Raw genomic sequence first — 24,747 nt, forward strand, 5'->3', positions numbered from 1 at the left:
ATCCGTAAATTGTGCTCCGGTATTAAAAAGTATACTGGGAAATGATTTTTTTTATTTTTTTCTATTTTCTTTTCTTGTTATTTTCATATTATTTTTGTAGTTACATCCGGTAGAAGATGATGACACAAAGGAGTGGCAAAAATAATAAGTGTTGAAAACAAAATATTTTTGTTTCTGTCAACATACTAAATTACTTGTTTCAAGGTAAATCATTCTTTAAAAGCAATTTGATAAACGTAAAAACAGATATTTGCGGATAATTAATTATATATGGCAGAAAATAACATTTGGTACTTCTGTTTTTCTTACTTTGCAAGTTTCGTAAATTTATAATTAGCATAATGTGGGAAATTCAAGAGGAAAATGGGAATTTCTACACCACGAGATGGGATTTTATAACGTTTGAAGTTAGCATAACTGATTTGAACCCATAAGCATAATTTGTCACGAAGGACATTGTAACGGTACTGTGAGGTACAAACAGCTTAGTGGTTAGGTTTAATATGCCCAGCTGTAATATATTTACAGGAACCGGCTTACAAATATAAATTCTCCTTTCGATAATTAAAAATTTATTATAACAAACAAACTGAATTCTACAACAAATAAATATGAAACAACTAACATTATATACAAAAATATTGAAAGGGATTAGTGAAATTCTTGCTGGATCAATTTTACCGTGTATACGTTCCACGTGGTGAATTTATTACGATATAAGTTTTAATTCTAGATTTTGAGGAGGTTATTCCGAAAGAACAATTTAACATTACCAAATTATTACTCTACTATGATTGATAGGCAATCAGTAATTAACCTTATGCTGAAATAATAATATGAAATTTAAAGTAACAAAACACTAAAGAAAAAAAGGTAAAATAAATACTACTATAGAAATGAATTTCTACATACGGCAAACTGCTGATTCTCTATCGATCATTTACAAACCCAAAGGATTATATAATTTCCCTAATTATACGTAAATCACCGCAACACTGTCCCATCAAAAATTTGACTGCTTTACACCATGCAATTACCTTTCACACTGTATCGAGTTCTATGCTGCAATATTTAATGTTACTGTTCATAGATGGCAGCACAACATAGAGCATTAATTATAAGTACAAGCAAACCTGACATCTATCATGACTCAATGAAATACGAAGACAATGTTCCTCTTTATATCGAGATGAAACTTTTTTCTCATTTTTTAAACATCACTGTTACATATCGCCCTGCTCGGGTCAAAATTTATAAACAGGATATTAAATGTTAAAAAAATAAACTTTTATAATTGAATTAGTTTCGGTAGAATCACACATGCACAATAAATTGTTTCGAACTCACCACCATGTAGTTCCAACTATCTTACTTGATCTTGACAAAGTTCGGGCCCACAAGATTCAGAACACACCATTGGCTCGAGTTTCGATTTACAACCTTAAATGCTGTAGCAGAGAAGTTGCTGATTGGTAGCATGGATGATTTCTTGGCTCAGCTCGCATAGAAGTCATGGATTCCCCATACAAATGACAGGTACCATTTCCAATCCTTTTACGGACGTTGTGACAAACGACGAGAGAAACAGATACTCCGGACATTTCGGACATTTAAGACATTTGGGACATCTGGGACATTTAGGACATCCTGCAGGAATACAAACACACAGTATACAAATATAAGAAACATGAGTCGAACACTAACTACAAAATTTACCATTAATTAGTTCTGTACAATTTTCTTTATGAAATGAAAGTCAATACTAACTCATACTACATTACTTCATGAAGTTATAATTTTCAAACAAATGAAAGTACGTTATGACACAGCTCTTCGAGGATAATATTTCTTAATAAATGAAACACGTCGCTTAATCTTTACATTATTATCCTTCATAAACATTAACCACATGGTATTTGGTGTCGGGTAGGAAAGGATCTGGTAAAGACCATCAAATATCTTTGACACACTTCGCATAACTTTCTTTTGAATAGATGCCTTCAATACCTTCTTAACTAATACCTGTTCACCTACAGGTAAAGTAATAGGAACATGTTTTTTTATTGTAAACCATTTCCTTTCTCTTCCACGCCTTTTGTATATTATTCACTATCGTGGAAGTTACTTGTTCCTTATTTTGAGAACTGTCTAATATTCCTAGGTCTACAATCCAACGAATATCCAATAATTTAATAAATGACGACCAAGGAAAATCTCTGCTGGTGTCTTCCTAGTCTCAGCATTCTCGCTGGCATTCAAAGTATATTGAACCTTGTAAATATGTTCGGCCCACTTCGTCTGATCTTTACTTTAATGTTCGGCCCACTTCGCTTTCAAAACCAGATTTATATTACGATTTTGACGTTCCGTACGGTTGCTCGACGGTGAGTAAGGGACTGTAGAAATGTTCTGAATACCGAGACTGAATAAATAATGCTTGAAGTAATCTGAGGCGAAGTAAGAAGCATTGTCATGCAAAAGCTTATGACAATATCCGTACATATAAAAGATCTAATCAAGCTTCTTACATATTATTTGAGGAGTTACAGTTCTCAATGGTTCAATAATTACGAACCGACTATAGGCATCTGTTACTATAATATGTATTTGAATCCATTACTAGGTAACCATGGACTAGCTATGTCTACGTGATAGCAGCTATTTGCAAAAGAATCCTTCTCAGCGTAATATTTGCCGTACAAAGGACGATTTCTATATTTTATACGTTGACATGTTTCGCAGCTGAGAATATATTCGGACACCTGACGGTAGATATCGTTCTACGTAAGTCGGGAAGCTAGCTTGCTATAAGTGCGGGCTCGACCAGCGTGTCACCTCCAACTATCTCATCGTGGAAGAATTTGATCACCGAATATTGTAAGGATTCCGTTATTACTGCTCTCAATCCACCATATACTTTCCCATACGTACGTTTTAACAATACATTTTCTTTCAATAAATATGATTCAACTTTCTTATTTTGTTCTTACTCGGCAATAATTGGTCCCAATTTAGGGTCTTGCCTCTGCAAATCACCTAAAAGAGAATTAAACAAAGGTAATTTCCAAAAATTAACAAATGACAAATGAATTCTTTGATTATTAACCTTTTCAATTTCCTCAATCTCGCCATCTAGTGGTTCAAAATCAACGTAACTATACATTCTGCTGACAAAGTCTGCTAAAAAATTACTCCTAGATCGAACAAAAATAATATTAAAGTTACATTTACTTATTTTCTCAATTAAAGTTCCATATTTTTTCTGTCTCTTGTGGTTCTTCAGTATCCAGATTAAACTCGAGTTATCACAATAAACAGTGAACTTATTATGTAAATACATATCAAATTTCTCTAACGCTAAAACTAAGCTTGTCATTTCCAAGGCGAAGATATTCTTGGACCAGTCAGATTCAGGAATGACCTTACTGAAGAAATATACTGGTCTCAAAAACCCAATAGCATTATACTGTGACAAGATGGCGCTATAACATCTGAAACTGGAATCAACATGAATCACAAAGGGACTTGAAAAATCCGGGACTTTCAAAACTATATGGTTTAGAATGTTTTCTTTGATTTTTTCTAGTAATTGACCTCTTCTTTACCCCACACAAAGGGAATTTTATCATTCTTTAATTTATACAATGGACCAAGTACCTCAGCATAATTCTTTACACATCGAAGATAATATCCTAGAAATCCCAATAATTTATTTAATGCTCTTCTATTCTTTGGACGTGGTAAATTTCGAATTACCTTTACTCTATCCTCATCTATACACTTATTCCCATTTGAAAATCCATACCCTAAGATTTTGATTTTCTTTCTACATAATTTAATCTTACGTTTCGAAACAGTAACTCCATATTCTCGTAAACGTTGTAATACCTTCTCTAGAATTTCATTATGCTTCTCTATAGTGTCAGTATGAATTATTATATCATCTGCAAAAATGTCTAAATATTCTCCCTCTAAATCTCTTAACATTTTATGCATTAAACTTGCTAACACAAACCCGGAATTTAAGAAACCCATCGGGATACGTTTGAACATTAGTAGACGAGTAGGAGTAGCAATGGTAGTATAAATTCTAGAGTCTGGATGAAGGGCTTTTTGATAGAATGCATGTTTTGCATCTAAACAGGAAAAGATACGATGTTTCCCAATATTTGCAATAATCGAATCTATATGTGGAGCTGGAAACCCTGTTACAATCACACGTTTGTTGATTTGACCGTCATTTATAACTAATCTCTTAGAACCGTCATTATTAGTAACCAAAAAGCATGGTGATATAAAGGGAGAACTCTCAACCTCAGTTACAATATTGCGTTCTATCAAAGAATCGATAAATGAGTCTAATTCTCGAAGCTTATGCTTTGGTATTTGATACGGTTGAGTTATACAAGGACTGCTGTACTTTATGTTGATATCCACGTATCTCCACAAGTTCTTCATTAATTACATCTTTATAATCCTGTAAAAGAGTGTTTACATAAGATATTAAGGAAGGAGAAAAGATATCAACGTATGCAACGAACCTTGATCAATATTTGGTCGTTCCTGATTTCTCCGTTCAAACTCATGCCGAACAGGATTTACGACAGGAAACCACCTGGACCCGTTTCATAGACCTCTGCTGGACGCTGGGGTGTGGTATGACGGCCGCTATAACACGCCTCTAGGGATCTACTGGAACACACAGTAGACTGCTGGCCAACTTCTTGTGACACCACTGGAATGGCTGGTCTGGACTGTGAAGAGCCACCACAATCACATTCACCATGGAAGGTAGATGTTTGGGATGAAGAAGATTGAAATATCACGTCTCCCTCTTTTTGGATGTTGTTGGTCCCTAAGGATTTTCCTCTGGACCGTTTCTTCTGCTGAGATGTAGTACTCATCGTAGTTCGTGGTACATTATGTATGCTGTTTTGGAAACCCCTGGCTTCATTAGGTTGCTTTAAGGTAGACTGGACGACTTCCCTCTGGAACCGCCACTGACAAGATCGCCCTCGCTGTGGTCTTCTCGCTCCATTTCTTCTCCTCACAGTGTCTTTGCCGTAGTCAGGTTGATTAGCCTCGAAATGATTAGGCTATCCACCATCACCATATTTCGATCCATATACAGGCCTTGGCCCCTGCACTTCCCGCACACCACTGGCGCCTAACGGTGCGGATTCCACACAAGGAGACCTGCAGTGAGAGTTCAAAGGCAACAGATCACTGGGAACAGGTGAGCTACTGTTCCAATCACTTAAATAAAGCAGTTGTTTTAGTTTTTGGAAAAATAAAGTTTTATTAGGAATGTCCAAATGCGCATGATTTTCACGCAGAAAGTTTAAGCCTAATAATATTTTAAGCACGGGATGTTCAATCACACCAAACCAAGCCACGAACCGGGGTCCATGAACGAAAAACATTAACTGAATCATTTCACATATGTGAACCGATTCATTGTTCATTACCACTACTCTATGATTCACAGTATTAGAAGATGGCTTACACTTAGTACGTATTATATCTAAAACTTTTCTCCCAACGATGTTCAAACTCGATCCAGTATCAATAATAGCGAAAAAAAATATCGTGACAAATAGAAATCAGCATCTGGAGCAAACATGTACTCTCCTCATCACGTGGTCCACAGTACGTATTATGAGAGTCCCTTTTATTTTAATTAAAGGGAACAAAACGCCATATATGGGATGACAATCCACAATACGTACAAGCGCGTTGCACATTCTGATACTTATTTCTCCCCATTAATATCTTATTACACAAGTTTTGTTTACCTAGCATCTAGTAATATTCACTATCATATTGATAATTAAGTTCGTAACATTCCGCAAAATCCATGAGCTCCGCCCATGTCAACGGTAACTTAGTTAACAACATGGTATTTCTAATATCAGGTCTATCAAATTCATTACTAATCGACAAAACTTGAGATCTTCCATCTCTTTACCTAAGATACGCAATACAGCATTCTTTTCAATAATGAACCCGACTAATGATTCATTCTCTGTCATTAAGCGAAAAAAACTTATTCTTATAAAACTCCAGACTAACAAGAGGTGTTACAAATTTCTCAAAAACCCTTTCTACGATATAGTCCTAATCTGTAGTGGTTGAAAGTAGCCGTTGCATTTCTTCATATACTCTACCATTACACCTTTCTAATGAAGCTATCAAAATTACATCAACGGGCGCTATCTTTCTATGTATCATAATATCTAAACGAAGAAGAAATTCACATAAAAGAAAACCATTATTTCCATTTACTTCAGGCAATTCTTTAACTTGTAATCTCAATGAGTTAAATATTTTTTCTGAAAAGAGCCGAGTGATATTACATTTTATCGGACGGATGACCTTGAGCCGGGTGCTGGGTAGTGGACTCAATCGAGCGTGAATTATCAAGTTCTCGAATGACACCACCATTCAACTCACGTGACACGTCATCATGACGAACCTCCCGGGAGCCGGAGCTGGTGGCCTCCCGTGGCCCGTTACTTAAGCGTGACCAAAACTCGTCTACCTCGGAAAAATCAACCAAATCATTATTTTCCATTTTCGATGAGATAGATAATTTCTAATTAAATAACCAAGTATAGAAAGGTCACGTTCACGCCTTTGCATCTACGTCTTAATTACGCAGTTGAACCTTACAAACTTTAACTTTAATAGACACTTCCCATTAGATTCTACGTAATGCTTCACTTTCATTTTCCATAACTCCCTTTTAATATAGACGTTCATTATTTTTACGGTTCCTTTTAACCTTATTTGCAACCATATTATAACCAGCCTTTAAGTAATGGCAAGGCAAACAGTGCGAAAGGTAACTTATATTTATGCTGTGTAACGGTACTGTGAGTTACCAACAGCTTATTGGTTAGGTTTAATATGCCCAGCTGTAATATAGTTGCAGGAACCGGCTTACAAAGATAAATTCTCCTTTCGATAATTAACAATTTATTGTAACAAACAAACTGAATTCTACAACAAATAAATATGAAACAACTAGCATTATATACAAGAATATCGAAAGGGATTAGTGAAATTCTTGCTGGATCAATTTTACCGTGTATATGTTGGACGTGGTGAATTTATAACTATATAAGTTTTAATTCTAGATTTTGAGGAGGTTGTTCCGAAAGAACAATTTAACATTACCAAATCTTTACTCTACTATGATTGATAGGCAACCAGTAATTAACCTTATGCTGAAATAATAATATGAAATTTAAAGTAACAAAATACTAGAGAAAAAAATAAAATAAATACTACTTTAGAAATGAATTTCTACATACTGTAAACTGCAGGTTCTCTTTCGATCATTTACAAACCCAAAGGAATATAGTTTCCTCCATTATACGTAAATCACCGCAACACTGTCCCAGCAAAAATTTGATACTATGCAATTACCTTTCACACTGTATCGAGTTCTATGCTGCAATATTTAATGTTACTGTCCATAGATGGCAGCACAAGATAGAGCATTAATTATAAGTACAAGCAAACCTGACATCTACCATGACTCAATGAACTACGAAGACAATGTTCCTTTTTATATCGGGATTAAACTTTTTTTTTCATTTTTTGAACATCACTGTTACAACATACAATGGCGGTGTTATGTGAATTTATTGATATTGTATGCCGTACCCCGAGGTCATATATACAAGCAACTTTCAAATGAGAAGGCACGAAACGTCGTAGAAATCAAACGTCGTATGTTGAAATAGGAATATATGGCTTTGAAATAAAATACTGCGACATCTAAGGAGAGAATGTAGTGCCCGGTCTGGTTGTGCCCATGCGTGGCTGTCTTTCACATAATGCAGGAGAGAATCGGGCAATTATGTGTTCCGTCCAAGTCGAACAGACGCGGCAGTGTGTGTGAAGAAATAATAGCGTTCACAATGAAAGATTCGACGATTAAGGAGCAGCGAGGTATTATCTGATTTCTAACTGGAGAAAGGGTTTAATCGGTAGATATTCATCGCAGGATGGAGACTGTATACGGGAGAGACTGTGTGTCCAACATGTCAGTGATAAGGTGGAGTGATTCTGCGTCACGATTACGCTTGTCCACACGTCTCGCAGGTCACACGAAGTGTACTGAATAAGTTGAAGTGGGAGCAGCTTGAGCATCAGCCCTACAGTTTGGACATATCTCACTGCGACTTCCATCTGTTTGGCTTGCTAAAAAAGACATCTTAAAGGCAAGCGCTTGAACTCGGACGAGAACTGAAAGGAACAGTGGAAGACTGGCTGCTATCACACCCACCGGATTTCTGGGAACAGGGAATCTTTCGGTGCATAATACAGTGGGATAGTTGTGCTCAGGCGTCTGGTAATTAATTACTGTTGAACAGACTTCGATTATACCCACAGTGTAATCTTTCACCTTTCCATTTGAATACCCCTCGTATATCAGACTTAAATATAATAAAATCAATACATTCTTTGTATCGGGTCTAATTAGAGAGAACGATGAGAAGCAAAACTTGACTGCCATTATGGTTCACTGTCGATAAGAACTGCTTCTTAACTATTATATAATGATCGAACTTTTTTTTAAAATCGCCAATTTTTTAATTCGATAAATTTGTGTTCTTCTATCACAAGCATGCACACTATTAAATAAACTACAGTGCTAATAATATTTTCAAGCAAGCAGGTGGTAGCAACGATCCTGCAGACCCCTGGAGGAGGGTAAACCTCGAAACTGTTTTGCACACGGCTTGGGTGTTATTCCAGTGATGAGAAAACTTATTTAGGAAGGGGCCAAAAAATAACACTTTGGCGGGCCAATATTCAAACAAAAAGAACAATTAGGTGGCCTATACATTTTCTTAAAAAAAAAAAACTTATTGTAGTCCTAAGCCCTATGATTAAAAGGCTACAAAGTGGAAGTGGTAAATGAAATTCGTGCATTTCTACAAGTTTTTCACAATATTGATTAAAGTGGGATTTTCGGATTTTCAGAAGTGAAGTTAAATTCTATAGATCAGGAATCATATTGTGGACCTGACAGAATGCTTCGGCCGGTGGTCTCTGGCCCGTGGGCCGTAGTTTGCCCATCACAGTTCTAGTCTACAGATGGATAAGACAAAACCGGTTCCGTCACCACTGTGCCAAGTTGCTGCATAATTAATATCAGCGCCAGACCTTAGTGATGAACTGGAAAATTTTGTTTACTTTTGTAAGGTTTTGGCATGTCTGCACTCTTATTGTTTGCGGTCTTGGAACTCCTATTGGACAGAATGTTTTCTTCCTTTAACTGCAGTGACCTGCTACCTACCGTTTCCCTTGGGTGCTGACTCCCGAAGAACTCTCTAAGAAAACAGCTGATAACAATTCTGGTCCATTCTCGTACTCTGTTCGGGCGAAGATTGATAACATGGAAATATGACAAGTGATTTGACATGAGCCACGTTGGTGCTTTTGAGACTCAGGTTATATAATACTTAATTTTGCGTATGCAAACGCATACATATACGCAACTGGCAAGCCGTCTGCTCGCAGGAATTCACACACACACATGAATGAAGACGATAATATTTACTTAGGTCAATTCCTGTTTATTGAATATGAATATATGCGGGTATGGAGCGGAATTATATATATATAACAACACACAAAATTCTCACTTTACAGAGCTAAATGCTCAAACAGAAGGAATTGCACTGAGGCAATCGAATAAACGAAATGAAGAATAAATTCTTAACACTGCATGGCAAATGTAGATATGCGCACATTATTTACGAACACTAGAAACGTAGCCCTTGTTTAAATATCACTTGCACTATAAATTGACTCTTCGCACTGAATCGAGACTTTCACTATGTAATAATGACAAGGGGAAATACTGATGAATGAAGTATCTTGACTCCTAAAGGACGCTACATATCCAGAAGGTATTTGTTTGTTCTTTTGCTTCACATTCTATATATTAATGTAGCACCACAAAGTTCTTCATACTCCCACTACATACGATGTCTTGCACTGCCTCTCTCTACTACGAACTTTATCTAACTCCTCTTACGATGAACTCTTATTGCTAACTCCTTCCTTCTACTGACTCTTGGGAACAACCCGTTTTCTACACTTAGCGTTGACAATGCACTATATCAAATAATAAAGAAAATGTTACAGTTTTCTGCATTCATGCACAGTGCCAATGGGTCGATGTTATAATAGAGAACACTGGCAACATTTGATTTTTTTCCCGTGAGAATGAAGCTTGGAAATAATAGTTAAAAAAAGCGTGGCAGTCTAAACTGATAAATTCTTCCCATGGTTATTGGCTTTTTATGCACTTCTGTTATACATAAAACAGTTTATTGAAAAGCAGCGAACGATGGTAATTGTGTGTATGAGTCATTTCACCTACGACTCCTGCAGGACATGAACACTTGTTCTCACGGCAGGAAGGATGACATACTATGACTGCGTGAGAACACGACAAACACAATATCATTCACACACAATATCAACTTCGTATCCAAAAATATTCGCAATCTTAATAAATGTTATTATAAAAAAGTATATGTGGAACAGTCATGGTGACGAAGAGTATAAGTTTCAAACTATTTTAAGGAAAGAAAAATAAGTTTGCTGCGACGAAGCATTCTGGCTAGACGAAAAGCGTTGCATTGAAAAACAACAAGTTCTTTGTTCAATTGTGAGAAACGATAAGATACGACTGAAAAAAAAAACGTGCATAAACAGAAAGAATTGAAGTTGTTACCAGAAAGAAAAATAGCTGTTCGTTTCTATGAGTAAAATAATAATTTCGTTGCATGAATAAAAGTTAAAAAGAATTACACTGGTCGTCCAAAAACAGTTTTGTGGCCGGGCAGACGGTCACAACTTGGCGAGCCGCAAGGGACCAACACATTGCGAGTTAGCGAAGTAATGCGTTGAGAATCCTGGGTAAACACATATGGGAAAACAAGTTTGGAGTTTTGTGGCTTCTTTTCCAAAATACGGAATTGGCAACACTGTTCTTGCTTCACTGGGTATGGAGGATTATAGAGAAAACACTGGTAACACACACGATGTCAAGATAAAGACACAAGATGTAAACATTCCTGAAATATTCACTATCGATGAAAATAGGACGCTATAGGTCGAAACATTGAAATAATATAAAGACTTTAATAATATTTCTCGAATAAGCATTTTAACTCCTTAGCTGTAAATTCAAATAAATGGTTAACAACAAGAATAATAACGTGAATATTATTTCACCTAAATAGATTTTAAATTTTGACATCGACAAAAATTAACGGGAATTAGTTTGCATGGTACGAGTGATTAGTTCTTAAAATTGTATGCGTTCTTGTTTCACTAAATAGACAAAAGTTACGATTACTGAAATGCAATAAAAGAAATATTCGAAATATATCACGATACATACTAACATAGTTTTAAAATACATGAGACAAAATATCAATACACAAATATTTCACAAAATCAAAATATCAGTTATACGGAAATACTTCAGATTCTTCGCGGAAATCTGTTAATATATACAAATGGCATTAATACGTATCATAAATTCACAAATGTTAAAAGATTCATCCATAAAATACATTATAATAGTAATACAATGAAACATCATTAAATTTTAATATTCAATATACACAGAAGTATATGTCTCAAATACAGGATATGAATACACAGGTTACAACGGAATCTCAATGTGTGCATAAAGAAGGAGAAAATTTCCAATAATTACCGAATGATGGGTTAATTACTGGGGTGTCCAAGTATTTCATGGTTTACCACGCCATGTCTACCTAGAATGTAGCTTGGAAAATAAATTTAATCATCCCTTATTAATATACCCTAAAATTCCTTCCCGAAGAATCGGTCGTATCAAGATGCTAAAGAAGCAAAAAGAAATGTTAATAATAAACCCAAATAGATTGGATAGATTCCAAGAGAAATGTTTAGCTACGGTAACTACCGCAACTGAAGGATACGGCCCCACGCTTTGAATACATATCTTTGTGTTTCCTATGACAAGGAAAAAACTACGTAAAATCGTAATGTAAAACATCTTAAGACTTAATAGTCTACACTGTTTGACAGATCTCGATATAAAATATCAATGTACCATATTAGACACATTTGTACCATATTCTGCCAACACATTTAATCATATTAAAAGTCAAGAAGTTTAATAAAAAGTCTGCTGAATCTGGCTTTTTTTTTTCAAAATAGGTTGCCAGTAAGAAGTGTTGAAATAGTATTTCAACAAAGGATCTCCTAAATATAAAGATAACAAACGGGTAGATGTCAAATTATTGGTTTGAACTTGCTTTACCTGGGAATCATCTTTCGGATTCCCATTCAGACTTTCCTCTTCTGTTTCCTCATTGAGTTTGGATAAATGAAATTTCCCACTAGGAGTAAGAGAAGTAAGATTATTCGGAGTGTCAGGTGTTACTGAATTTAAATCTTGTAAAATGTGTCCTGGGAGTTGCCTTTGTGCCAAAGTTAACCAGAGTTTGCGAGTTTCAGGCGTCGGATTCCAAAGTTTTGTCCTGTCCATGGAATGCAAACCTATATATTCGTCTCTCGTAGGATCGATAAGTATTAATATAAAGTTTAAAAATTCTAAATATACACTAAATTATACCCAAGTAACCTAAAAAGAAAAAGTGAACATTAAATCTAGTTTTCCTGAAAGTCGGAATCTCGTTCGTGACGATAATTAGACATTTCATAATTTCGTTCGTTGTCCCGGTGATTTTTGTCATTAACACGATCACAAAATTGTCTATTGTTTTTATTTTTTCGGTGATCATTCATTTTATCCTTAGAATTACCGTTATATTGCTTCCGACGTTTATCATGAGTGAGAGGATTACGATTCCGATTTTGCTCGTGGTTAGTATTCTGATTACGGGAACGTGGTTGTCGATCGTTGTTGTCACGATCATTTGCATTTCTCCTGTTCCAATTACCGTTTCTTTGAGCCTTGTTATTATTAACTTTCTGATTGTAATACCTATTCTGATTATTGTTATTATAACTAAAAGATCTCTGATAGTTTTGAGAAGTTTGATTCTGCCTGTTGTTCGAATTGTTACCTTGTGGATATTTTTCCTCTCTAGTTTGTTGAAAATACAATGTTTCTAATTTCTGGATAGACGCCAAAAATTCCCTAATATTAGTACAAGAATGCAAATAAAGTTCTGTACGAAATCTCTGAGGTAACATGTGTATAATGTCTGTTAATATCAAATTCTCGGGTAATTGCGGTGTCAATTCTCTAAGCTTATTAAACTGATCTAAAGCAAAAGCATGTACTGAGTCATGGGTCTTGGGATTTAATCGAGTTGCTTTACAAGCTGACAGCCTGTGCTGTATCATCGCGCCTCCAGCGAAAGATTCAACTAACGCTTTTCTAACCTCTTCTAAAGTTCTAAATTCCTCATTACTTGTGTAATGTCAGCTAAACAGTAGAACGACCAAAACTTTTATCCCCCTAGAAGTACCGAGCCATCATGTAGACGGGTATTTAATTCCAAGATGTATATAATTTTTCTTCATATTTCTCATATTTTAGCTTGAATTTAATCTATTTAATCGACTAGCTTATGTTTTGCGTAATTTTTTTCACGATATAATACAGGGTGATCCACTAAACCCCGTCAATATATTAAATATCATATTAATATCGGAAGTTCGCCCACAGGACAGTGACATGAAAAGTTAAAATAAAGGAATAATACTTATATTTCTACGTATGAAATCCTTTTCATACTAGTCACGTGATCACCGTACTTGTCCTGTAGACATTGGCTGAGCTACTTTTCTTTAGCACAGACCCTGTGTATAATGAACCAAAATAATTAGTTTTATATCGAACTTTTCTTTTTTATTTTTTACACGGAAGTGAATTTACATTTTCAATGCATTTTTCTTTCAACTTGTATGCATTGAACGCAAGACAGAAACACTTTTCTCGCCGTTACAGTTGTGTACTGTGAGTAGATTTCCTGATTACTATCCATAAACGTTTGTAGTGAACATATCCTTTTCTTCCTGTTTCAAGCACATATTGAGAATTTCTCCTCTACTTGGACGCAGACTACCAATCAAGGTAATCTGTTTCTTTTTCAAAGATTCGGCTCATCTTTAACCTGTAAGAAAAGTTATCACAAGTAACATTCAGTCCTGTGTTGAGAAAAAGATCCATCATTTTCAGAACAATATATTCTCCTAAATGTGAGTCCCGACGTTATTCTTAGCAGTTTCCCAGGTAGGGAAAGACCTTTTGTTCATACCGTGACTTTACAACTGCAAGCAACCAAATTTGAATCCAAATTTTTCAGGCTTGTTAGACATACATTACATGAATTTGCATCTCATCTTAGTAGAGAACAACTGTTCATCTACACAAACACTGTCGTGGGTTTTATAGTGCCTGATACAATTCTCAATGAATAAGTTCTACACAGATGAAGTTTGCTTTTGGCCTTGAAGAGCTAGGACATTTTTCGTCAAATCAAAGATACTTCATTATTTCAAGAAATACCTTTCTTTCCATAATCTTTCTGAAAACACCGGTCCACAGCTCACGTTCTATAGTTCCTTTACGGGTATATCTGAAGCTACACGAAATATCAATATTGCTAGAAATGAAACGAGTTCTGCAATTGACAGTTGCCAAAGAGAAGCTTGACTCTGTCTGAGCTTCAACAACGGTGCATTTCAGAATGTTTCTCAACACTGTTTCGTCTATGAACAAGCGAAAAATACTACCAAATTCACCATCTTTAATATGATGTAACGCATACTATGACAAACAGGTTTCTCGCGAAGGATGTCGTGTGAGGCAGTACGCCCAGCTTTGTTCTGTCCGTCCACTTTACTCCAACGTGTCCCGTGAGCTGCTCTAAAAATAATTGATCGATTACTTCTATAAACTTCTGTATCTGTTTCCTTCCTCTTATCCGAATAAGTAGCTTGAGACACTGCATTCTCGCTACTACTGTTGTCTTCATCGAAGCAGTCTCCATGTTGTTCTTCCAAGTGAAATTCATTTTCACTCAAATCTTAGAAAAGACAAATTTTATCAGGTCTCATGTTAATTTTGTAATTATACATATGTACCTTCAAGGAATCATTTATCTCTACAGAGAACAATGTTATCAACAAGATACGAACATAATTGAAGAAGAAAATCATTCAAAGAAGTGCCATATATATATATATATCCGTACAGCTTTGAAAAGCAGAAATAAAACATATCAAATAGCAAACTCGTTGAAAAAAATTAATGTAAAATGTTTCAAAATGCATTATTTCCAACAGAGACACTGCCATATAGCGTACCATCTATAAAACAGTCCACATCAACAACAAAATATAGATTTTTAAAATGAGGCAGTCAAATTGACGGTCTGGTCCTTCTAGGGATATATAAGAAAAATATGTACTTATTTAAAATAGACACACAATGTTTATATGCTATGTCAAACCTCTCTTTAAAATAATAAAAGTCCTAAAATATGGTTGCGTAAGTCAAAGAAATTTATGAGATATAGAAAATTGTTTTACGTGATGCAGTCAAAATGACGGCTTGGTCCTTCTAGTGTTAAGGCTACACCCTCCAATACATGAGGTATGGCTTGTACTAAAGCTTTTTCTGACAATTTTGCAACTTCCGCGGCTAATGCTAACTTGCGCAGGTATGTGTGTACTGACTCAGTAGGAGGATCACCTTTAAACTTGGGTAAATATGCGATAATTTTCGGTGTAAGGTGGTCTTTCAATTTACCTGTTCCTACGTTTCTATGTCTAGTTTCCCTATTATTACGTCTAAAATTTCTATTAGTAATGCGCTTAACATGAGTTTCGTTGCTACTGCTAACTTAACTATGTTCGGTGTAAGCTGAATCACTGTTAGGTTGGTATCCAGTTCTAACATGAATGTCACTATCGGTATTAGGTTCCAATTCCCGTGATTTGTTTTCGGTTCTTTCTTCTTTTTGGTATACTAACGCCAAGTCGTGAATAATTTCTCCTATTTCACGCTGTGCTACTTTAATTTCGGCGTTGTTCTCGAAAGCCTGTTAATTTTTAAGTTTGACGTGATAATCTAACTGTCTAATCTCTTCATAGCACATCTTAAGTGACCCTTCATTTTTTCGAACCTGCTCTTTTAAAACTACGACTTCGTCGTGTATTTCGTCTAAGTGACTTTCGATTTCTCTGTGCGCTACGAGACAACGTTCTTTATTGGCGTTACAAATGGTGTGATTAGACTCTACCTGTCCTTGTGTCAATTCTAATCTTTCCCTTAAATGATTAGAGTTTTTAGTTACTTTCATTCCTATTGACTGTACATCGCGGACCATGAGTTTTATGTTATTTCTATTCTTCTGAATAGCTACTGTATTACGTTCAATTCCCCTCTGAGCTCTCTCAATATTTTAATCTACTTTAGTTTCTGACGCTTGTATTGTATCGCCTATTTTTGTAGTTCCCTCATCGCATTTAATTTCGACTGCTTCTAATGTACCTGTAACTTTGCAAGATTTTCTACCTTTCTATCTAAATGTTCTCTTATTTCTGCAAAGTTTTCCTTGTTCTCAATATGTGCCTGTTTTGTCTATCTAATTTTTCTTCTTGCCTATCTAATTTTTCTTCAGTTTTCTAAAAATATGCTCTATTTTCAACTTGCGTTTGTTCACGCATCTTAAGTATGTCAACTTGTTGGTGAGCCATAATGAAAATACAATTACTAGTCGCAGATAATAAATGTAAATAGAATTCAAATAAAGTACATATATTACAGAACATTATATGGGTAGGAAAATGCTAAGTTTTACTATTATTATTTATATTGGGGCAACCTGTAAAAAGAAAATATAATTAATAAAATTTCCTATTCCAATATTAATAGTACTTATTCATATATAACTACTGTCTCCATGCACAAATCACTGACGGTCTTGGATCGTTTCGCTAGTTCGGGCGTCATTAAAATCGCTACCTACCGTTTCCCTTTTGTGCTGAATCCCGAAGAACTCCCTAAGAAAACAGCTGATAACAATTCTGGTCCAGGCTCATACTCTGTTTGGGCGAAGATTGATAACATGGAAATATGACAAGTGATTTGACATGAGCCACGTTGGTGCTTTTGAGACTCAGGTTATATAATACTTACTTTTGCGTATGCACACACATACATATAGGCAACTGGCAAGCCGTCTGCTCGCAGGAATTCACACACACATGAATGAAGACGATAATATTTACTTAGGTCAATTCCTATTTATTGAATATGAATATATGTGGGTATGGAACGGAAAATATATTTATAACAACACACAAAATTCTCACTTTATAGAGCTAAATGCTCAAACAGAAGGAATTGCACTGAGGCAATCGAATAAACGAAATGAAGAATAAATTCTTAACACAGCATTGCAAATGTAGATATGCGCACACTATTTACGAACACTAGAAACGTAGCCCTTGTTTAAATATCACTTGCACTATAAATTGACTCTTCGCACTGAATCGAGACTTTCACTATGTAGTAATGACAAGGGGAAATACTGACGAATTAAGTATCTTGACTCCTAAAGGACCTACATATCCAGAAGGAATTTGTTTGTCCTTATGCTTCACATTCTATATATTAATGTAGCACCACAAAGTTCTTCATACTCCCACTACATACGATGTCTTGCACTGCCTCTCTCTACTACGAACTTTATCTAACTCCTCTTACGATGAACTCTTATTGCTAACTCCTTCCTTCTACTGACTCTTGGGAACAACCCGTTTTCTACACTTAGGGTTGACAATGCTCTATATCAAATAATAAAAAAAATGTTTCAGTTTTCTGCATTCATACACAGTGCCAATAGGTCTATGTTATAATAGAGAACACTGGCAACATTTGATTTTTCCCCGTGAGAATGAAGCTTGGAAATAATAGTTAAAAAAAAGTGTAGCAGTCCAAACTGATAAATTTTTCCCATGGTTACTGGCTTTTTATGCACTACTGTTATACATAAAACAGTTTAGTGAAAAGGAGCGAACGATGGTAACAGGGGCGTCATTTAAGGGGGGGCAGGGGGGGGGGCAATTGCCCCTCCTAAGAGTTTGAGTAATACATATACTTTAATCGATTGTCTACTAATAAACTAGTACAAAAGATGAAAGTCTTACGTCGGTGGTGCCCTTGCCCCCCCAAGCGAAGTCCGAAATGACGCCCCTGGATGGTAATTGTGTGTATGAGTCATTTCACCTACGACTCCTGCAGGACATGAACACTTATTTTCACGGCAGGAAGGATGACGTAATATGAGTGCATGAGAACACGACACACACAATATCAACTTCGTATCCAAAAATATTCGCAATCTTAATCAATGTTATTATAAAAAAGTATATGTGGAACAGTCATGGTGACGAAAACTATAAGTTGGAAACTATTTTAAGGAAAAAAAAGGTTGCTGCGACGGAGCCTTCTGGCTAGAGGATAAGCGTTGCATTGAAGTGCTTTGTTCCATCGTGAGACACGATAAGATACGACTGAAGAACACCTGCATAAACAGAAATAATTGAAGTTCTCAGCAGAAAGAAAAATAGATTTGTATTTTGATTTTGTATTTTTTGCGAAATATCTTGCGTTCCCGATACTGAAGAAGTTACAGAAGTAAACGCTTCGAAATCAAGTACTTTGGATTGTAGTTTTGCAGTAGGAAGCTGTGGACATGGTGCAGATAACGATAAGCCGGTAGGAGTGAGAGTCAGAGCTCGAGATGCTATGTGCATTTGTATGCTTCCTAAATTGTGGTGAACTCGTTGATGATGCTTGGTGGTTGCCACTGATTGGAGAATGAGAACTCTGAGAAATTGGTTCAGTGTATGCTCTGACTCGTCGATTTCTCCGCTTCTCGTTTGTCTTCAAAGGATGCGTAAAACACTGTCCATCGTCAATTATCATATGGGATAAAATAACTGAAATGAAGCAGTATCCAAAACTATGAGATCAGTATAAGAATGAAAATGGTCATACTGATGATCAAAAATTATACTACTTGTATACTCCAGCTAGCTTCCGCTCGTGAAAGCTCTCAATTTCAAGCAACCTGTCGCCTGTTAATGTGTCAGCATCACCGTGCGCCAACACGAGTACAATAAACACAGCCTAGACTTGGCAAATAGGCCTCACTACATTAAATCCAGCTGAGAAAGTTTGCAAATGCACTACATTTTACCGGCCAGTCAAAATGGCTAGTAACTTATGAGAAGGTTACGCCCTCTCTAATGTGTGTTGAAAAGGAATTTACGTGCAAAGTGTAAGTGGTGGTCTGTATTCTATCGAAATTTTACAATTATACGATATAGCATCTAACAAAAAATCAAAAAGAAAATAAAAAAAATTGGGCGTAAGGAACTTTGATCCTTAGCATTATGAAAGAAGTAAACATATATAGCACACAACTTAATATAAACAGATTGATTCAATATAAATACGATACAAATAGAGAAAATGAAAAATTTTGTAAAGTGATAGCGAGGATGGAGAATGAGGGGAGGTGGGAAGCACCAGATAACTCATGGGGATTTTAATCTGACAAATGAGTGAGTATTCTGTGTAGGGTCATCTCTATGTGATTATGGGATCTGGGGAAGCCAAACTGAGTAGAAAGTGATTATTGTGCACGATATGATGGATGAAAGAGTGGAAGATGCTAATGAATAAAATGATCAGATATAACCTTCAGCCCCAGATTAGCCCCAATTAGTGATTTTTTTAATTATTTGTGAAGAACTGCAATAACAGTTTTCTTAATTGGTATGTTAGCAATTTTGGATGAGGCACTTCTCTGCTTCCGGGGAAGATGTAGATTTCGTATGTATATGCCCAAAAGACCTGCAAAATATGGAAATAAAATTTTTAGTCTTGTTGGGGGAACACTACTTATACTACACAACAAATATGGAAGTGTATGTGGGGACACAACCAGAAGGTCCGTTCCAGATAGATAACAAACCTGAGGAAGTAGTGAAGAGATTGTGTTAACCGATTTATGGTTCACCTCGCAACGTGAGCTTTGAGAATAATCGGTTTAAAAGCTGCAATCTGGTTAAATCAATGGAATGGGACAAAAGTTAACAACTATAGGGACGAATCGTAAAAACAAGGAAGAGTTGTCCCCCGCATTTGTGAATGCCAAAAAGAAAAGAATACAGGAGTGTGTTTGGTTTTCATTAGAAGTGCACCATTGTCTCCTACGTACCTAAGAAAAATCAGTGTGTAGTGATGATCTCAAGTATGCATAATCACAACAAATTAAATGAGAGTACCGGAGATTAGAGGAAGTCAAAGATCGTCACACTTTGCAATGAAACTAAAGTTGGGGTGGACACAGTAGACCCGATACGTACTGAATATGACGAAGATTGAAACACTAGACGATGCCCAATGGCGTTATTTTATCACTTCTTAAATGTAGAAGCGATCAATGGTAATGTTATACACTCAGCGAAAAGAGCGAATAAATCCTAAGGGCGAAAATACCTAAAGGAACTGGGAAAAGTGTGATTGAAAGAGAGAGCACTGAATAAATGAAATCCCACAGAGCTTCGAAAATCAAAGGCAAGTTTTTCTGGATTGATTCTAGAAGATGATGCTCCTGTACCTCCTCAACTAGGAAAACGAGGACGATGTTACATGTGTAAACACAGTAAGTTCAGATATTTTTGCTAAAAGTGCTGTAAGTGGATTTACCTGTCACGCAAAAAAAAAAAAAAAAAAAAAAAAAAAAAGAATATGTGGAGAATGCTGCAAAATTGAAACGTAAATTTCCCTATTTCCCTATGTGTAATTCACCGCTATTAGGAGAAATACTGGTTTACTTTTTTCTATTTAAAATATTTTATTTTGAGTGCCCGCATTTAGGCAAAAAAATAGTCACATAGTTATCGAGCTTATTATAACAAGGAAAATATTGCTTCAATAAAATGAATGTTTAGTTTCACTTAAATTGTGTCCACCGTCTGGAGTTTGTATTTAATATTGTAAATATAATAGAAAATTAAATCCTAGTTCACATCTTATCAGGTAAAACTGTTTTTGGGTCCAGGAGGCAAAATGTTACTATTCATGAATTTTTTTTTCAAATTACCACTGTAGGGTTAAGAACGATGAATCTCACGCGGGCAAACTGTACTGACAGAGTGAAAACATTAGGGATAAGGGTTATGCTGATAGCGATTTCGTGTCTAAAGTGAGATACTAGATACTGCATGAATAAAGGATGCTGAGTTTTGAAGCGTTTGTTGATATAGGTGAGATTTAGTTTTTCGATATGTAACTGTAATATGGGGAAAGTTTTGTGTTGGTATAGCTCCAGAGTGGGACTAGGTAATCGGACAAGGAAACCTATGTGGAAAACTTATGGTTAGAGGATCAAAAGTTTCTGATATATTTTGGATGATGCGGCTCCACACCGTAAATCTGTATGTTAACTTTGGCACTACGAAAACTTTGAAAGTACTTAGGATAGTCTGTGATAAAGTTCAAAAAGATGGCATCAAACTACAGAAAAGTTCGTGCTCCTGTTTCGGGAAAAAATATTTGTGGTTACTCTGTGCTTATCATTTCCATTGTGAACCCAGTAGTAAGCTTACGGCTAGGGTCTTCGTTTGACAGTATCTCCAGCTGGAAATTCAGTGAAATACCGTTATCTCTTATTGCTACATAACACTCAATTAATATAATTTACAATGTTCAACACAGATGGCAAGAAAAGAGTGAGTGTGACTTGGACAACGTGATCCCACGCTAGAGAACTGCTCCATATTCTCTGTTTAATGTGGTGATGTACAGAAGAATGCTTATCAAAAGTGGAGGGAACATAAAACCACATTTAAAGTATACTACCAAAAATACACAAAGCATTAAAAGCAATTTTACGGACTGTGCTATGAATATTAGTTTGTTGTCGGCATATGTCTGTTTAGTGGTGAGTGAAACGTGATTGAAAGAATCGGTAATGAACAGTGGAATGCCGTTTCTCAACCAATTGTCTACCTAGATAAACGACCGAAAGGATAATAGGGGCGGAGTTTTCGTAGATTTAAAATAAAAGAGGCAGCAGAGCACAGAATCATCTCGTACGTGAGTGTGAAATTACTTGAACTAAGGTAAGTATGTGCAAAAACACAAACTTCGTCGGGTGTTTCTGCAGACCATATAGAAACAGTCCTCACAATTTACATGAAACATGCCACGAATCACTTCCAGTTGCCATTACAAGGTGACAAAATTGCTCGTTTCGGTGACTATAACTTGGGCTTAGATATGGATCGACAGCAAACAAGGGATAACATCAGACCCTTTGTCGACAATTCTATTCAAGGACTCGATTTGGGGTAGTACAATATTCATAACGCGCGTAAAAATATCTATGTCATCTCTATTTTTCCAACAGAATGTGTCATCTCATATAAAGAGTTGCTTCTCCCAGACCGCGAGTTCCCCGTTCCATATGTTACTCCCACACCCAGAAGCCAGCAATCCAACTCAAAATGAAAGTTTGTGCCTGACTGAAGGAAGGCCCCTTTGGGTGAAATTTGTAAAATACTACAGGTGTTACAGTGGACACTTTTACTAGATGGAACAATAGACGAGACAGTGGGTTATTTGTCCGATGTTTTTAATGTAACAATAATAAATACTTTGTACTGTTCAAAAATATAAAAACAATGAAATTTCCAAGAAGGCACGGCGAACAGAGCTGCCACACATTCCGAAATAAGAAAAAGCTTTGGGAATTGTGGCGTGCATTTCCAAATGAACACATATTCTTTAATGAATTTCTGATATAGGAGAAAAGCTATTGAGATGCAGCGAATACCTAAACTATTTTTTTTTTTTAAAAATCACACACCAGCATCAACGGCACTAAACAATTTTGGTTTTAGGTCTAAAGCTTCTAGCATACCTCTAGTAATGTACAATGATGCATGAGGTGCAGAATTTGAGGAAAAATCAAAAAAATTTAATGAGTTATTTTGTAATAAATTTTAAACTGCATAATCAACGTACTTCCCTGTTCAATCCGTTTGTTCGTCCATTTTGTCTCATTTATCTATCACTTCTGCACTTTTATTTTCTCTCCGGCCTGAGAGCCTCTGACCAGGACAACATAAGCAAAACCTTTCTGCGTTCGACGTCATCTATTATTTCTTTTCCGTTTTCGCTCACTTTTCATAGATGCGTCTGGGAAACGTGTTTTCCCTGTTCTTGGAAAACAGCCCGTTTCTCTCTCATTTATAAATCTGGATTAGAAAGTTATGTTTCATCCTAAAACAATATCTCACTACCCTGAAACATATCAATCTTCTACGAGAAAATTATCAAAGACGTTACTTCCGGTTCAGTACAATGCCAAAGTTGGTATTGGAGGTGGATGGCCCATCTGCCATCAGAGGTAGCCAAAACGTGATTTTTTTTTTGGTTCGCATTTACATAAAATATAAGTAACACTTTCATTATGTTTCAGTTTCTGTATAATTTTTAACATACCTAACATCAAAAATAATAGAAGGAGACCACATCGGAGTTAGCATTAAAACGAATAAATGAAAACCTGAAAGCCTGTTCTGAAATCTCAACTTTGAAAAAAAAAAAAATTGCTGCTCTTCTTGGCACATTATAGAAAGCAAAATACCGATGATGAAAGAGTCTAACATATCCGAAGAGATATCTGCTACATCTCCTGGTCAAGACAAAACAGAATTCGCCTTGAATGTAATGATTGTGGAAAAAACGTGTTCAGAAGACAGTCAAGAATTACTACTACTTCCAATACTCGCCAGCAATCTCAGAAAGAGGGCAGTGACATGGAGGTTGATTAATTTTGAACTCGCCTGGCATCTACATATTGTGGAAAAATATGTGCAAAAACCACTCAATGATTACTGCTCCCTGCAATAAATATCAACATTACCACAGCTAGCTCAGTGACATGGATGTTGCTTAGGTTATATTTTGTTCTTTTGTGTTTTGTTCAGTGAGTTCACTCATACAGTGTTGTAATTTAATTTAAAGTAAAAGTATACTTTTGGTCAACAATGATTTGTTTAAATTTACTAAACCTAAACGCTCCAAAATATACACTTTGCATCATGCACAATGCTGAAATATGTGATTAATCGATGGCGGCCGAATTGACGTCGTCGCGAGTGGAAACGTGAATTGGCAGTACGTTAGCGGGTGAAGGTTAAAAAACGTGATATTTAAGGAATTTTATCGCAAACTTTTCACAACTAAGATGCTTCCCATTTGCATATTTATCACGTGTGTAACTTAACTATACCATTTTATATACAAACTTTATTTTTCAGTAAATCGATTCACATAACTTGCTACATCTTATCCATAACAAAATATGGACTTCATGTAAACGGTTTTCACAATTATGCATAGCCATCTCTTACGTGTATGAGATAAACATGTTTCCCCAAAATTGAAATTCGACTATACCAATCTTCATACTTTTGACACGAGCAGTTCCTTCCCATGTGTGTTAATATGTATGTTGCGAAATATAAACTGTAATGAAGTCGTTTCTACATATTTAGAACGATTTAGTTCTTAATGTTTTCTCCTGCGTGTTTTAACATATGCATTGGAAAATGTGAGCTCCATATAAATCTTCTTTTCAACTTCGTCTATTCATG

At 35.8% G+C, this 24,747-nt stretch overlaps 1 protein-coding gene across 1 annotated transcript in view; it reads right to left on the bottom strand.

Annotated features, from left to right (window-relative positions):
• Positions 1 to 514: 514 nt before the first annotated feature.
• Positions 515 to 24,747, bottom strand: part of LOC145690886 (uncharacterized) — a 53,730-nt gene continuing 29,497 nt past the window's right edge. Inside the window, exon 3 of the mRNA XM_081766291.1 lies at positions 515 to 1,647. Within this exon, the coding sequence (XP_081622417.1) occupies positions 1,511 to 1,647 (137 nt within the window). The 3' untranslated portion in view covers positions 515 to 1,510. The remainder of the gene's footprint in view (positions 1,648 to 24,747) is intronic.

Source organism: Thermobia domestica, chromosome 7, assembly GCF_964235325.1.
Source record: "Thermobia domestica chromosome 7, izTheDome1.hap1.1, whole genome shotgun sequence".
Taxonomy (NCBI): Eukaryota; Metazoa; Arthropoda; class Insecta; order Zygentoma; family Lepismatidae; genus Thermobia; species Thermobia domestica.